This window comes from Coloeus monedula (genome assembly GCF_965178545.1).
Source record: "Coloeus monedula genome assembly, chromosome: 5".
Lineage (NCBI taxonomy): Eukaryota > Metazoa > Chordata > Aves > Passeriformes > Corvidae > Coloeus > Coloeus monedula.
In genome coordinates, this window is record NC_138785.1 from 31,109,587 (window position 1) to 31,126,520 (window position 16,934).

General features: G+C 35.5%; 1 protein-coding gene across 3 annotated transcripts in view; it reads right to left on the bottom strand.

Moving 5' to 3' along the window:
• Positions 1-4,645: 4,645 nt before the first annotated feature.
• Positions 4,646-16,934, bottom strand: part of SEC24B (SEC24 homolog B, COPII coat complex component) — a 48,016-nt gene continuing 35,727 nt past the window's right edge. For all 3 annotated transcript variants that reach the window (XM_082281215.1, XM_082281214.1, XM_082281213.1), the window contains 6 exons: positions 15,604-15,779; positions 13,888-14,025; positions 11,668-11,772; positions 10,520-10,612; positions 8,780-8,883; positions 4,646-7,624 (listed from right to left, as the gene is read on the bottom strand). In XM_082281215.1, the coding sequence (XP_082137341.1) occupies positions 7,510-7,624; positions 8,780-8,883; positions 10,520-10,612; positions 11,668-11,772; positions 13,888-14,025; positions 15,604-15,779 (731 nt within the window). In that variant the 3' untranslated portion in view covers positions 4,646-7,509. The remainder of the gene's footprint in view (positions 7,625-8,779; positions 8,884-10,519; positions 10,613-11,667; positions 11,773-13,887; positions 14,026-15,603; positions 15,780-16,934) is intronic.

Here is a 16,934-nt window from a genome sequence, read left to right on the forward strand (position 1 = left end):
AACCTGCAAATAGCAATAACAAATGACTCCTTGAGCAAACACAAACATTCATTATACTAAAGTAATGCACACCCACAAAGGAACATTCTTTTTGCTGGTTTGCATTAAGTCCTTTCACACTAGTCTTTGCAAATGACCACCAGAGCTGAGCACAGACTCCATGAATCACAACCATATTCACTCTAAAAGTTCTGATATCCCGTTTTATGCAAATACTCAGGGATCTGAGCATCTGCTCCAACCCCCATCCCTTCCCAGGCCATTGTACTCCATCTGTCTGTTCTGCAGAGCATGTTTGTGCAAGGGTTTCAAGGGTTTTTGTGGTAATATTCTTTGTTTGGGTAATAGTCCCCCCCCTCCCTTCAAGGTGGTATCATGTTGTCTGCCCTGTTACTGTTTTAGGCTAAGAAAGAAAGGCTGCCAGAAGCAAAGCAATGTTTGAGAAAAGGTTGGTTCCTAAGCCATTTTACATTTGATTAATGTAAAATTCATAAGTTGAAGCTGAAGGACATTCCTGTAAGTTTTAATTCCTGCTTCAAGAAGTCTTGCAGTCATACCTAGACCTTTTCCACAACATGCAGTTTCTACAAGTATCTACAAGATTTCAGTTACTTCCAGTTGTTTTTTTTAAGGCAAGTGCTAAATTTTTAAGGAGCTGAAAAATTCTTTCTCCAGTTTTAGGGAACTGCCACTGAAGGCCAACAGTTCACGGGTTTCTGGGGTTTGTTTTTTTTTTAAACTTCTCCATTAAGCTGTAACACAGAACTTATTTTTTATAACACACACACACTTCTTTGAAGATGAGGGTATTACTGGTTAACAAAGTTTGTGGTAGCAAGAAGTTAGGATGAAGAAGGGTAGAAATTGGAGAAGGCTGGAGATACCCACCTTTACGTAAATCAGTTCATGTAACACTGTTTGTGATAACTTGCATAGTAGCAGGCACCTTATGTCAAGTATAATCCTAAGAGGTGGTGTGGAAAGACAAATGAACATCCCATCAGAAATTTAAACACACTGAGAAACTGAAAGCCGTAGAAAGCAAATTAAGGAGATGACCTAACACTGCACTAAAAAAAGAAGGGTAGAGAACAGCTTGATACCTGTTCCCCCCAGTTCAGGAAGCTATAGAACATTTGGAAATTTTCAGAGAGAAGAAAAAAATTATACTTTTCTCCACAGGTAATTAGATTGCAAAACCTTTCATTAGAAGAAATTACTCAGTCTAAGGTCAACAATACTCAGTTACTCCGATAAGCAAAAATGCTGACAGGGTTTTACACATCCAGCTGATCTCTAAATACATAAGGTAGAGATGCATCTCAGGGTAGGACAACTTACACACGAGGGATTTCTCATGTTTCACCCCGACCATCGGACACCAGTCACTCTTAAAGGAGACAGGATGCTTGAGCAGGTGGATGGGCAGCACCGCTCGATGATCCAGCTTCAGCCTGACAGTGTTGGAGCAGCAGACAGACCCCTCGTGCACTGCTTTTCCCAACGGCCGCATCGCTCCTGCAGAACCGATTCAGCCGCACTGCTGGAGATGCCAGAGTCCGCGTTGCACAGGCAGCTTCCACTCTTCTTCCAGGAACTTTAAAACTTTCAAAACATGTTCAGAAGGCTGAAAGATCTCATACTTGCTCTCCAAGAGTAAATCAAACATTTACATACATGGTTTTGGTAATAAGATATAATAACCTGGATAAGGGAAAAGGGAAATCTTGGAAACTCAAATGGCTTTTTATTTTGAATAAACATATAAGGCACTTTGAAATACAGCCATATTGTAAGAAATTCCTAAACTTGAGCACCTGGATAGAAAAGCACCAATCTTTCAGAAGCTTAGCAAGCTGGATGAAGACATCCAGCACATATACCAGTGATTCCAGTTTTACTTCCAGCTTCTCCTAAGTGCTATTTCAGATAATGAAGGCATCGTATTCTGCTGCCAAAAAGAAAAGAGCATAAAGAGTTCCTTAGCTACAGACGACTGCTACATATTTTATTCCTTTTTTCTTTCCTTCAGCATTAGGTCATCAGGTAATTTTTAGTAATATTTTGTATTCATAGAAGCTGAGATTTAAAGCCTGCAGAACTTTTTGAAAGCATTGTATCTATGTTATTAACAGAATTAAGTATTTTCCTAAATATTACTTTCTCCACCCTAATTATTCTAACATGAGATAATCTGTTAATTTTTAAAACATATTTTAAACAATACGAGAACAACATTTCGTATGGCTAGCAGATTACCAAGATGGCTAATTATCACCAACTATTTCTCATACTTGAGGATTCTTATGCCAATAAACACTTTACCTGAGAATCCCCCGAGGCCTCAGTGTCTTGCAAGTGTAGACTTTCTACTCACATTGATAAAAGAAGTAGTATACTGCTTACTAACCAAACAGTACTGCCTCCCAACACTCCTGACCTTTGTAAAATTGACACTTTTCTTTTAATGGTAACATGATTAAGGGTGTAATTGGAGATCTGTATTTGACGATGCCTCTAGGGTAGGGTTCTCTTAACATCTGAAAAAAATCAAATAAAAGCCTCACACGTAGCTTTAAGTAAATATAAACCAGAAAATCATAAAGGTAAACAGGTGCAAGAAAATGAAATTTTAATCCTTCCTCCTTTTCAAAAAGTTTTTTTAAAAATAGGTTGTGAAATATTTCCAGGAGTTCTGCCACCTCCCCTATTTCTCTTCTGTGGAACTGTGCATGGACTAAAATCCTGTGCATGACTGGTACTCCTAATTAGGCAGCTCCTTTTGCTAAAGTCTGCCAAAGGAAATAAGAAGAAAGACTGTGTAATATGTATTTTTTCTAATTATCAAAACTGTAAAGGAAAAGACATCAAAGGCCCTGCAAGTGGATTGAAGCACAAAATGAAGAAAGATCTATTATATAGTTACTTGAATTGTCGTTGTTGTAATAATCTTTTACACGATGCTAATCATGTGAGAATTCTCTTGATACACTCAAAAAAGTAGAAATCCCTTTGGATTTTTCCATGGAGAGGAATCATCAGTATCTTGTGAGGAAAATGTTCTCAAAAGAGACTTCAATGCCAGTTATTAGCAAAAGTTGTAACCACACTTTTCCAGACTCCTGAATTTCAATATAACATAACATCAGTTTAAGTAAAGACATGCAAGACTGCTAGAAATGGTTTTCTTTTTTTAATTCTAGAGGCTGAGAGGTAAAGAAATTGCATCAAAAAATCATTACAGTTTGGCCATTCCCTTTAAATTCGCAACACAAGTCTACCAAAGATCCTGGTATGCTAAAAATCAGAAGTATCTGTGATTCTAATTATATTCTACCTCCTTTATGAAAATCTGAGATGCAATAGGGTACGTAAAACCCCCTCCACCCTTTTTTAGAACTTAATAAATGACCAAAAAATACTATAAAAAATTTAACATGTATTAAAATATGAAAAACTGCTTTTTAAACTATACATCATTTAAGTAATTTTTACATAGTAACAGACACCTATTTGGGGTATTGCATAAATTCATTGCCAGCTAAGCCTCAGACCTCCCCACTCCTCGCACTGGATGCTGAATTTCTGGAGGATTACATCCTGCCTGCTATCAGAATACAACCTGGAGACAAAATACAGATCAAAACTAAAATCAAAACAAGATCTTTCCAGACTCTAATGCTTAAATTAATACTTCTAACTACAGAAGTCAGTGACTGAGGTTGTAATTACTTCTTCATTAACCTACTTGTGTCCTCTGGTCTGAAAAAACTTGACTCCACATTTAAAACTACTGAAGAGCTCTTAGACTCTCGGGATTACTTACAACTGATTTTGGCTTTTTACAAACACCAGCCATAAAAAACCTATCTTTTCAGTATCTGATAAAATTTACACAAAGCCAAGGCAAAACAAAATTACCTGCCCCTAGTCATCTTTCCTCCATTGCCATGAAGCTCTACACCAAGATTAATAAATGGGTTTATTTTTAATAAGCTCAAGAACAAAATAAAGAATCAAGCTCAGTAACTCTTCTTGGGGAGCTGCATCACATGTCCTACAGTTGTAAGAGCTTCATGGGCTCTAATTTCTCCCACAGGAAATTCCATACTACGTTCTTGGTAAAAGAGGTACAAGATGTTGCGTGTAGAACAAAGACAGGAAAGGGATCCCCACTCTCAGTATTTAAAATACTGAGCATTTGAACTGATCACCCAAAGACTTACTTAGCTGGGGCTGGGAAACATCTTTCCTGCAAAATCTTAAATTTCTAATGAAACACACATGATTTATATTATGCAGTGTGGAAGACTCTTTGGGAAAAGTTCAATCCTTAGAATGGCTAGAAAACTACTTTGGACAGTTCAGCACTTTATTTAAGCAGATACGAAAGCATGTCTTTTATCTCTTCTCCAAAACCTTACTAGGCAACAAGCTTGTTGAGCTGCACAGTACTTCCCCTGGTGGGATTAATCTTTTGATGTGTATCTTCTGCTACAGTGGTGTGATCCAAGCCATTGTAAGAAAAACTGTCTTTTAAATCACAGAATGCTTTGACTTGGGAGGGACCACCAGTGGGCTCATCCAGTCTGACATCCTTGCTCAAGGAGAGCCATCCCAAAGCACGTTGCACAGGATTGCATCCAGATGGTTTTTGAGTTATCTCCAATGAGGGAGACTCCACAGCCTCTCTGGGCAATCTGTGCCAGGGCTTGGTCACCTGCACGGTAAAGTTCTTCCTCATGTTTAGGTGGAACTTCCTGTGCATCACTTTCTGCCTGTTGCCTCTTGTCCTATTGCCTGGAACCACTGAGCAGAGCGTGGTTCTGTCCTCCTGACACCCTCCCTTCAGACACTTAAGAGACATTGATGAGTTCCCCTCTCTGTTGTCTGCTCTCGAGGCTGAACAGGCCCAGCTCCCTCAGCCTTTCCTCATAAGAGATGCTCCAGTCCCCTCATCGCCCCTTTTGGCCTCTGCTGGACCTGCCCCAGGAGCTCCATGTCTCTCTTGTGCTGAGGAGCCCAGAACTGGACACAGCATTCCAGATGTGCCCCACCAGGGCTGAGCAGAGAGGCAGGATCACCTCCCTCAACCTGCTGGCAATGCTCTTCCTATTGCACCTCAGGATACCATTGGCCTTCTTGGCCACAAGGGCACTGCTGGCTGAGAGACAGCTTGTTGTCCACCAGAACCCCCAGGTCCTTTTCAGAAAGATACTCTTGCCATGCCTACAGATATTCTATTGATCAAAAGACTAATATCAGTACCCTGAATCCTGAGATGCTTCACATTCAAGATACTTCCATGAGACTCTTTTTAAAATTTAAACCGAAGATCAGTCAGAATGAAGATGTGCTCTATAATTAATAAAAAAAATAACTATATTCTCTGTGCTGTGTAATAATTTTACTGAACAAATAGCTCTCAAGATGTACTTTTCATAATTTTTATATACAAAAACTATACTAGAAGAATAAAGCTTTAAGAAATGATTTTGCAGAATATGTTGCAATGAATCATGGCATAACGTGTTCCCAGATATCAATACCAAACACACAAATCAGAAGCATCTTCATGGAGCATTTAAAATGTTATCATGCTCTTCTCATCTTCACAAATACAAATAATTTTTAAGATGCCCCACTCTTCAGCAGCACTTAGCTTTCACCCAATGCACATTACTTTACAAACAAGCACTGAAATCCTGAAGGTCTGATTTCGGGACAACATTCAGCATTGCCTCAGATATTTATTACAAGATAAATTAATTTACTAAATGGAAAGTTTCTCTTATGTAATTCTTTGGGTAACTTAAACACATTTAGTTAAAGACAACACACAAATATAACTTATCTTCTCCAAACAATGAGTTTGTGCTAACATGCAGAGTAACACTACTTGCGCAATTTAACTGTTGTAGCTTTTAAAGCATTTGCAAACCATAGCTAGTACATTTTTTCCTCGACTATTTGATTCAGGGGCTATAGCAGTTAAAATACAATGTTAGCATTTTCAAGGCTACATTAAATTAAAATGTAATCATACTAATCATCATTTACTTTTTTGTACCTAATTATTCCATCGTAGTCACATTTCATTAAACCAAACAGATAAACAAAGTTCAGAAGACTAAGTATGAGTGATTGTGCTATATGCATTAATTCTAATGTGTCTCTAAAAAAAAAAAAGCCAAACAAAACCATCCCAACTTAAACAAATTAAAAAAAATCTGTCATGAATCTATCAAAAAGCCCAAACCCTTGAGTTATCAAAACATTAGCAAGAACAAAGCTTCTGAAATATGCAAATGTGATTACATTTTGAATTTTGTCATTTTAAAGCCTTTACTTTCACTGATGTAATGCAATTAATTTTTACATCCCTTCTTGTTTTTCTTTAGATCACAGAAGAATTCATATCTTCAAGTGTGAATGATTACTCACGCTTACTCTAAATGGCAGACAACACAAGTTACAGAAACCTGGACCAAGACTACAGTAGTTACAAAATGCAGAACAAGGTTAACAGATATGCCTTCTTTAGGATAATACATAAGGGGTTTAGGAACTCTGTATCAAAATTCATTTCAGATTATGTAGTGTTTTCTCCTCCCTTCCATAGGTCTGTGAAGTAAGGTGGTAAACATGTTCTCTTCAATATTCAGTTCAGTAAGAGTTTAGCTGCAAAATGATTATAATTGCATAAATATAAAACGACACGATAAAGCAAAATATTTTAATTAGTAAGCCAATCATAGATAAATTCACCTAAAATTAACAGAAGCAGCAGCTGTATTCCTTCTACATTGATACTTTTTTTATCATGTTTTAATAGTCAACTTCATTGTCTAGCCTGGGACAAAACAATTCATCATCATCGAGCACTCAACAATTCTGCACAATGAGCTAGGTCTTTTTTTTAGTTACATTTTTTACATTTTCTTTACAAATGTAATACTTATGTACATTATATATTTTATTTCTACAATTGATTTACTTTACTGAAACTCTACAACTTTCACAGGGAATTTGCTGAAGTCTTTAGCAAATATGAGTCATTCCTTTTAAAAAGAAATTCATATAAACAACCAACATACATTACTGCCCTTTGATATCTCTGTTAAGGATTTGGATCTGGAAGGGCTACTATAATAAATGTAAGAAAAAAGGCTTTACCTAATTGTACATTTTGTTAAGAAATATCATCCCACATAGCTACATAAATTCACCAGCTTGCAATAAACAGAGCACCATACCGCTGCACAACTGGAAACGTGTACAAACCAATTTTAAAGTTTACTAGTGAAACAGCTTCATCACTTGTAGCACTTTTAGACTGAAGGAAATCTGCAAAATTCTTTTGGAAATGTATACTCCTTTAGCTGTAAAGCTTCCAAAACAGTGCTGGTCACTGTATATTGTGAAGAACAAGCATCCACTTCTGTAACTTCCCATATGCTTCTCTTGGCCCATGCTTCTGTCTGACTTTTTCCTCTACCTGTTCCTTGGTCACTTACAAATCTGCTGTTGAATATTAAGTAGGAATTCATAATATGAGAAAGCTGCTTCTGTCCGATCCTCAATTAAATGCTGAAAAAAATCTGTTTTGGCAGGATTCTCGTCTCTGAAAGAAGAAGGGAAGGTATTGAGCAAAATCAAATTTCGAGCAAAAAAATCCACTACAAATTCAAACAGAGGGATAAGTTCTAATAAATTGCTTACTGTCATTTGCAAATAATCCAAAGCCTAGAAAAACACTTGAAATTTGCAATACACTATCAAATAACATCTTTTAAAGTATATAAAATGGTAGAAAAGCAGGTGAAATACAGCACTTAAAATATCTTGTAGAAACACAAAACAGGAAACGTAAAAATTCTTTTGTTTTTGAAGCTAACAAATACGCTGGTGGCAATGAAAAAATGCAAAAATTCCACCTCTGTTTACATGTAATCTCAATCTCAATCCCCTCCCCAGACTTTCTTGGCAACAGAATAGAAAAGGTAAACATGTCAAAGACCTAGTATCCAAAATTATTGCCCCCATAAAAATTTGCTGGGACACAGTCCTCTGATCCGGTATTGTGCAGCATGCAGCAGAGATCTCCTATCTATTATGGTCTCTCAGAACTTCTTGCAAGTCAAGCAGCAGCCACAATGCCAACAGCTCAAGATCTTCAGTCCTATATTTCAGCATCATTTCTCTGTGCAAATTATGATACTCTCTAAAAAGTGATCTCCCATCTGGCTCAGTAAAATGAGTACTTTACAAGTGAAATGTAATCTCAAGTATAAACACTTTAGAGAATTTGAACCTCCTTAAGCAGGTCATGGCTTGAAAAGGCTTCAGAACTTGCCTCATCTATCATAAATGAACTGCTGTCCTATAGATTTCAGTAACACATACAATTATTAAACCATCTACAGAGTACTAACTTTACTTGAATCTTTTTTATATGCATATAACGAAATTATAAAAGCTATACTGGAAACTAGCCTGGTTAACACCATTGATCATAAGGACATCCACTGCGGTTTAGTATTCCCAATATAAAAATACAGAACTAATTCCTACCAATACAACTATTAACATCTGAATTTGCACTAGATTCAAAGACAACCTTTGTCACTAGACAGTTTTAGAAACAGCACTGTATCAGCTGGGAAGATGATGTTACTCAGTTTCTTCCAGATAGATATACTCACTTTTCAGCAGTCTTAATTAGAAATTGTAAATACAAGTTTCTAGTAACAAGTCAGTACATAACAGGAATACTTACTTTATTACTTGAAGAACTGGACTTAAAGGTCTACTATCTCTAAGCCAAGATATAAAAGATCGTGTCCTTTCTGAAGAAGGTGCATCCACCTCAGGAAGCTGTGTCTGGTTGAAGGTAATTGAAAGAAACCATCACCTTTTATGATCGAAACTATTAAAAAAAACCTGATCCTGGAAGTCGTAACATGACTCAAGCCACAATTTCTATCAAGAAATTACCAACCATGGATTAACATACACAGATGTTTTTCTTCAGTTTAAAGGACAACACCTCATAATATCTGTGGTGCGCTGCTATCTAGGTAAGAGTACATCTTACACTGTGTTTTAAGTGCAAAAGATTTTAGACAGCAAGGTCATCTTTTCAAAATGCTGCTTTTGCAGTCTTCTTGCCTGTTATCTTCCTCTGTCAAGTTTCTACATATTGCACTTTGCATTACTGAAGAAACAAGAAGTGAAATCTCAATTTTATGTAAATATCAATGGAAAGATGCTACTGGACTATCTGGTTAGGGAATAAGCTGAAAAAAATAGACTTAAAAAGATGTGAGCAATTCACTGAGCTAAATATACCAACTCTTCAGCCAATTTGACACTAAGACAATTAACATGGCATAAAGGAATTTATTTCAGTTAAAGTAGTTCCACTGCTACCTTTGTAGAATGAGGGCATAATTAAGATAATTTTATGTAAGTTTTTGTCTAATTTTCATTATAATAGATGCTATATAACCATTAGAAAAAAATTCTCCTCCTTCCGTTATCCAAGTTCTTCCTGGAAGCTCTATTAACTAATACTTACCACCAGCTGGTCATAGGGGACAGTTTTAAATAGTTAATACATGCAAAATGCAAAACTCTGAACCAGCAGTCCAGTTTTACAGTAGTCTTACAGCTTACCACTCTTAACCTGTTCTTCACTTTCCTCCTTGATACTATGCAACTATAAACAGAAAATATCTACCTATGTGTTTCTATACTAACATATTTTTGCTACTATCTGGATACAACCATTTGATTCTGAACTTTCCTAGAGTGTCTTAAAAGGGTCCATCCTTACTTGCCAATTGTTGACATTATGGAATCACTACTCACTTAAGAGGAGACTTCTCTTTAATTGCTGCTGTTTCATGCACTAGACTATAGGTACAGTTTATAACATAAAAAGCGCTCCACCAAAACACACATCCAAGGGTCTTTGATGTTCTAATAGCTAAAATTTTCTCTTTTTAACATTGAGTCAAGTCTTGGAAGCTGAGCAAAACTTAACTCTTACCATTAATTACAAACCTATTGTGTCATACCACAGATTTGGTATCTTACACTAGGTTCAAAGAACACAAGGCTTCTGAAAACTATGGTAACTCCAGTCTTAATCATTAGCACGTCTGAATAGATAATTTTTGTATTCATCCTGTGAAATTACTTCCTATTCTTGTGAAAGCACACATTAAAAGTGTGAAAGCTTCCATTAAAATAATAAAAGCAGTTATGTTATAGAGCAACTGTTTGGCATTTCATGAATGCTAAAATTTACATGTTGACATTCTCTCCTTGAAAGCATCTGACAACTCCTATCTGGCTCCTATGAAGCTGACAAGAGGTTAGAAGGTACCTAACTAGAAAAAAAACCAACCTAACTCATAGTTACATAATTAAAAACTGAAAATGCAGAAATAAATAGATTAAATGCACATTCCAACTGTAAGCACTATAGAGCTCAACTCATTAAAATGCCTACCATTTTCTGTGGCACTGATGCATAGTTTGGGTATCCGAGGACATCTTTTATGAAGTTGTTATCACAGTTTTTTCCAATCCAAAGGTAAAAAACCTGTAAGATGTCAGAATCAGATTTAGTAAAGGCCCTGCAAACGTTTTAGAGAAACAGGCAAGTAAGTAGTGCTGCAATAGGAATAATACCAGAATAGTAACTTCCATGCAAATGAATCACTTAAGTGTTCCAGTTGCAATTCATACATACATGTCTATATTCATAAGTAAGCATGAAAATAATCAGTAAATTGGTAACACTTAGAGAAAGGTCATTAAATATAAAAAAAAATATATAGGTAGAATTCAAATACTGAAAGAATGAGATTGCAGGACACATCTATAATGGAACAGTTAATGCAGTAACTTCCCATGTTACCTCCTTAAATGAAACCCCTCAAATTATTTGAAGTCACACCACTCTGTTGATTACTGCACACTGGCTTCCCAATCTAAACATGTCGTAGTAAAGCACCAATTATCAAAGCTTATTGTAGTAATTATTTCAGAGGCCTGGAGACAAAAGTTTTACCTTCACACACAGCCCTGAAGTGATTCAAGGTTAAAAACACCTTCTAGACTGCCACTGGAGTAGCATAATGCTTTATCCAATTGAGTGTGTTTCAGTGCAACTGCTACAAATACCTTAAGCTGTATCTACAGATTTTGTTCACTCTCCAATTCCCTCTCACTCGCAACTCTTACATAACACAGGCCACAAATCATAAACCCACTTTTTGTGGGTAACTGAGAACATTCCTGTGACAAGTGTTTTTTTAAATACTCTTAGTATATGCAATTTTATAGCCATTAAAAGAAATTCTGGAAAATAAAAATCCTTAAATTCCAGAAAAAACACCTCAGTGTGAACTCTTGGTATATTGTGATCAGTCTTGCATGAAAAAAAATTAACCTCTAGAGCCTCAAAGATACTTCTCAGATCAAAATATGAAAGCTTTTCACTGGAACACAGACTTCTGTCAGGTTACCTGGAATGCTGATTCACAACACTGTTATTGCTGAGAGCTGACTGGTTTTAATAACACAGCAGGCATTGCATTTTTTTTTCCCCCTTAAAAATTTTTTTAAAAAATGAATGTGTAAAATTTAACTTACTGAACCACAGTCCATAAGAAAAGCTCCTTCTCTTGTCAACTTCTCTGCAGACAGCTTCTGAAGAGGTGGCTGAGGAACAACTCTGTCATTTACATGTATTGTAGTCTGTAACAAAAAACCCAATAACACTAGAATTTTACCTTGAAAGGTAAAACAAAACAGGAAAAGCACCTTTAATCTCTAGTAAAATTTTGAGGATTCTCATATAACAAAGTACTACATTAAGCCTAAAATGATTATGTGCATCAAAGAGCTCTAGAATGTTACTTATTCAAAAGGCTACTTTAATACCTAAAACATAATAATGCAAGTTAAGTTGCTTATGTAACATTTTTGATGCTACAAATGTCAAAATTTCAAAAGAATTTCTAGTGTTGACACTTAAGTTTTTCTCAAACAACTTCTGTTTTTTTCCCATTGCATTCAATTTCACTAGAAATGTTGCAAGAGCAGAAGACCATTAAATTCTACTCCCTATACAGAAGGGTTCAGTATTTAACTGCATTCATTTAACAGGAAGTCCCCTGATTTAACATCCTCCCTCAAGTGATCCTTGGGTTTGTCCCCAGAGCACTATGACTGATCTGATTAAAGAATCTGGCTGTTTGCATTGACATTATTAAAAAATACCCCGCCTTCCTTCCCAGCAATAAACCAAACAAAACCAATAATAAATAAAAAAAAAATTAACCCAACACCCCAGTATTTTCAGATTAAAGCTGCTTTCCCCTCCAATACAAAAACAGGCCAGGTATGTCAAGTATCTCTGAATCATTCTGCAAATAGTACAGGGAAAAAATACTCTACCAACTAACCACTGTCCATGTAGTAAAAGACTATTAAAAAGCAATCAGTATTTAAAAAATTTCATACTATAATGCCACAGATTAGCAGCTTTTGGGGATTTATACAAAATTATGAAAATCAAGCTACTGAATTCCACTTGGGAAAGTTCCAGTCTTTACTCAATACTCTCAAGAATCACATGTTAAGAGAAAAGAAAACCAACAAAAACATTTAAAAAGAATACTGTAATATATCACACAGAATTTTTTAAAGAAACAAGAAATTGAAGAGCAGCCTTTGTTACAAATACTTTAAACTGAAGTAGTACTAAATGGCAGATTAGCATTCTGTTATGACTTAGAATGTGATTTGTCAATTAATTCCAGTAGGTAAAATAAGCCTTATTTTTTTGTATTATTGTTCTCAAAATAACTGATCTAAAAGCCTTTGCTAATAAAGACTGGATCTTCTAAAGACACTGCTGATTCTTTACAACACAAGCACACTGAATACATTGTTTCAATTTAAGCGCCACAAAAAGAACTTTACAAGGCCAGTTGAAGTTGGTATCTCAAAGACTGCGAGGGGTGAAGTATAAAAAGACTAACTCCACTGAAGAACACTGAGTTTAGACTCACCTATTTGAGTTTATGAAATACCTTAAAAGAAGCTTTAAGACTACAAATAGCTCAGAGGTTGTGCTGAACAATACAATATCACCACAAGAGAAACTATTCAGTTTACCATATAATCTTGAATCACTTAGAAACAAACTCCTACCTATGCTTTTCCAAAACTAGGGACTAAAAATCTCATAAAATCTTACTTATAAAACCCCTTATTTTTGCAATTATAACTAATTTTGACCTTAAATAAAATTCCATCTTGCTTCTTGCTATTAAAAAAATGCATCCATTTCCTAGGCTATGTCTATAGAAGATGAATTAATAAAACCTGGTTTTGTACACAGAATACTTTCTCAGTCTGATCATAACCAGTACAATTCTGTTTTATCCACCTCAGTCAGAAACCACTGAAAGGTTGTTATTACAGGCAACTGTATCTGATTTCTGTACGTAAAACCCTGAATCATCCATCAGATCTACTACACCCATTTACCACAGACAGTTCTAAATAATAAAAACACACTGAAGATGTTTGCAATGCATAAAGTTTTCTTTACTTTCTTTGTATAATGAAAAATTATGGAATTACTGTGGTCATTGAAACAAGATGAAGTAAAACCACAGTTCTGCTTATACCACACTACCGTACTTGGAACTCAAAACCTGAAAAGAATGTTTTTGATTTTTTTTATAACTTCATGAAAATGCTGTTTATATTACAATAACAACATAAAATTACTGCAGCACAACACCAAGTCTAACGGGCCATTAAAACTAGAAAATGCTATAACCAGACTTCATACATTACCTCATCAGTCAACTTGTCTATTCTGTACAAGTTGGGATGTATCATCTTCATCAAATGAACAAGAGGCTGGCTCTTCATCTGGCACATTGCATAGACACGATCATCCAAGCGTGTACTTGTGCCTGTTCTGAAGGCTTTCTGCAGGAGAACAACATCACTACTCAAACAAATCCTGTATTTTATGTCCCATGTAAGAGTGCATTTCAGTTTTCTGAAACTGTCAATCAAAGGTGGCAAAGCTTTTGTATAAAAATGTACCTTATTGATAGAATCTTAATCATACACCTTGAGCAGAATATGTTTAAAACATAATCCACTGTCCCTTCTTACTGATGAAGGAGAATAAATTTCTCCCTCAGTTTGTCTAAAATTTGCATGCAATTGGACCAGCATTTCTCATTTTTATTCTTGACAAATGATACTGGCCTGTGAAACTCACCAATGCAAGCTATCATATGAAAGATATAAGACAAGCAGAGTTCAGGCAAGGTACATACGTGCACAAGATTAACTCAATTTACAGTAGTGAGAATTCAGTGTTAAGGAAAAGCTTTGGAAGGGAAACATACTTTCACGTTTCATAGGAGAAACTAGACTCATAGGATAAAATATTTTTTTTAACTCTTTCCTAATGAATTTTTCAGATTTCCTTTAGAAGCAACTGCTACACAATTGCTGTGAGAAGCAATACAATGAAGTAAACATCACATTCTGACTCAATGGAGAACATTCCTATGATTAAAATTCATATTCACTTCTACAAAACTAAGGACACCACTCCTCCTTGGTTGCCACAAGCATTTTGATTTTGCTTTCTCTATGTTTTATTATTGTTAGTAAAGATAAAAAAAACCCCAAACCTAAACAACTTTCCTCAACCACTCTAATTTCTATCTTTTACACAGATTTTCTTGATAATAAATGGTCTGCTTTTTCCCATTAACTGCATTTGTTATGCAAGTATCAAACTCAGTACTCAGTATACTAGAGACTGAAGAAATCACTAAGCTGAAGAAAATATATTACTATGGTTAGATCTCTTACAAAACTTATATAAAGGTTTATTCATCATAAGAGAACCAAGAACTGTCAGACATGAAAAGCTTAAAGATGTGAGATTTATTTGTAACAAAATCCTGCAGGAAGCTCTCTCTTTTTAAGTATGATGTTCAGTAAGCCAAACAAAGATATTAAACAAAAAAAGTAGTAAATACTTCTATGTGAACTTTCAACTATATCACTTCAGTTTGTGTAATAAATTTCACTGTATCTCCATGGAAACTCATTTTTCTTCTTGGAACTTTAAACTACAAAAAATATGTATTGAAAAGTACTTGACTTGTTTTTTGCATCATAAAATAAAAATGAAGAAGTACTAATAAGAAGTTTCCAACAATCTTAATGGACTACACTAATTAGCTGTCAAAATCTGAGAAATGCTAGTTGTAAATTATATATCTATTTTCATTGTAAAACAATTTAAAACAAAACATAAAAAATTCAAAATTAAGAAAACTAATAAATGGTTCAGACATTAATAATTTAAAATAAGCTACTACAGTCATCTTCCACATTAAAGTCCTGTCTGCATGAAGATGATAATCCAATTTCCATAATTTTAGAGAAGTGCAGACATTGCTTGACTTAGAACTGAAGAATTCCTCAAATGGAACAACAAACTAAACATCAAACAGTAATCCACTAGATTATACATACCTGTTTGAGAAGAGCCAAAATATAGAGTGGAAAGAGCTTGAGAGAAGTTGGTGCTATCAGCATGGACTGCTGCAGATTTGAGGCAGTTGACATATATGCTGCCAAGGAGTCCACCACGGCATTGACTAAGGCATCTCTTGCATCTGCAAGGCTGGATGAAACCGAGCGATCCACAGCTGGTGGGTTAGAAGGAGGGAAGAAGTTACTAGAGACGGCTTCACTCATTCCCTAGAATTTTGAAAATTTTAGTAGTGCTTCTGGATTATGTTTTCAGACTAAAAATCCCCCAAACCACATCTGTGTTCCTATTTTTTTTAGGAGTAAATTAGATGACAGTCCATAAAGGAACTCACTTTCACAATGCAAAAAAATATAGTGTGGCTAATTTTGCCTCCATAGTTTGTCCTCTTGGAGAATTAAAAGAAATTTTTAAAGCAATCATACATAGTGGAGTCTAAATATAAATCCTGTTTTAAACCTTATACAAACAACTTAGCTATTGTTGAAATGTTGTTGCCCAACCTCCAAGACAAGATTTGCAGCAATTAATTTTGATTATTTTTGCCCCCCCCCCCCCAAGATATTTCTTCCATTACTTCAGTGGCATAATTCTGATTAGTGTAAATGCACTATGTAAATGTAAATTTTTCTCTGTTGAGCAAGGGCTGCAAATCCTTTGGTTAGAGGAAGCCACCTGCTGGACTCAATGTGTATTTAAGAGGAGATCACAGAATGGTTTGGGTTGGAAGGGACCTTAGAGATCATCTAGTTCCAACCCCAAAAGACACAGAATTACTATTTATTTCTTGTAATTGATTTCACTATTAATATACAATATAGCACACCAAAATGCTGCACAGAGTCCTACATATTTAACAGCTATGTCTATGAAATAGCTACTTATGACCCACAAGTAAGGGATAAGTAAAAATCCTCAACCTGGCAACAACAGGATAGAGAGATAGAAAACCAGTATCTCAGATAGACTGTTGCCAGAAGTTCCTTTTTAGTCTCCAGCAACTCACTAAACTGAATCTCTGTTTCTTAAGTAGTCTTAGAATGCTGAAGTTTGAGTGAACAACAATGATAATGGCGATACAAAAATAAGAGTTTTGATCCAAGTATGTTATGATTCTTTGTCCTTTACTAACATCCAGAGAACAAAGAAAGAAGGCTCCTTTTAAAAGATTAAAGTCATCTAAGTATTCAGAACAAGTAATATTTCAGTTTGCAGTTTCAGTATAAATTTGGGGTTGTCATGTTTTGCACTCACAGGCTTCAGTGTGCTGCACTCCAACCTTTTCTATAATATCCAGGCTTTGCTCACTACT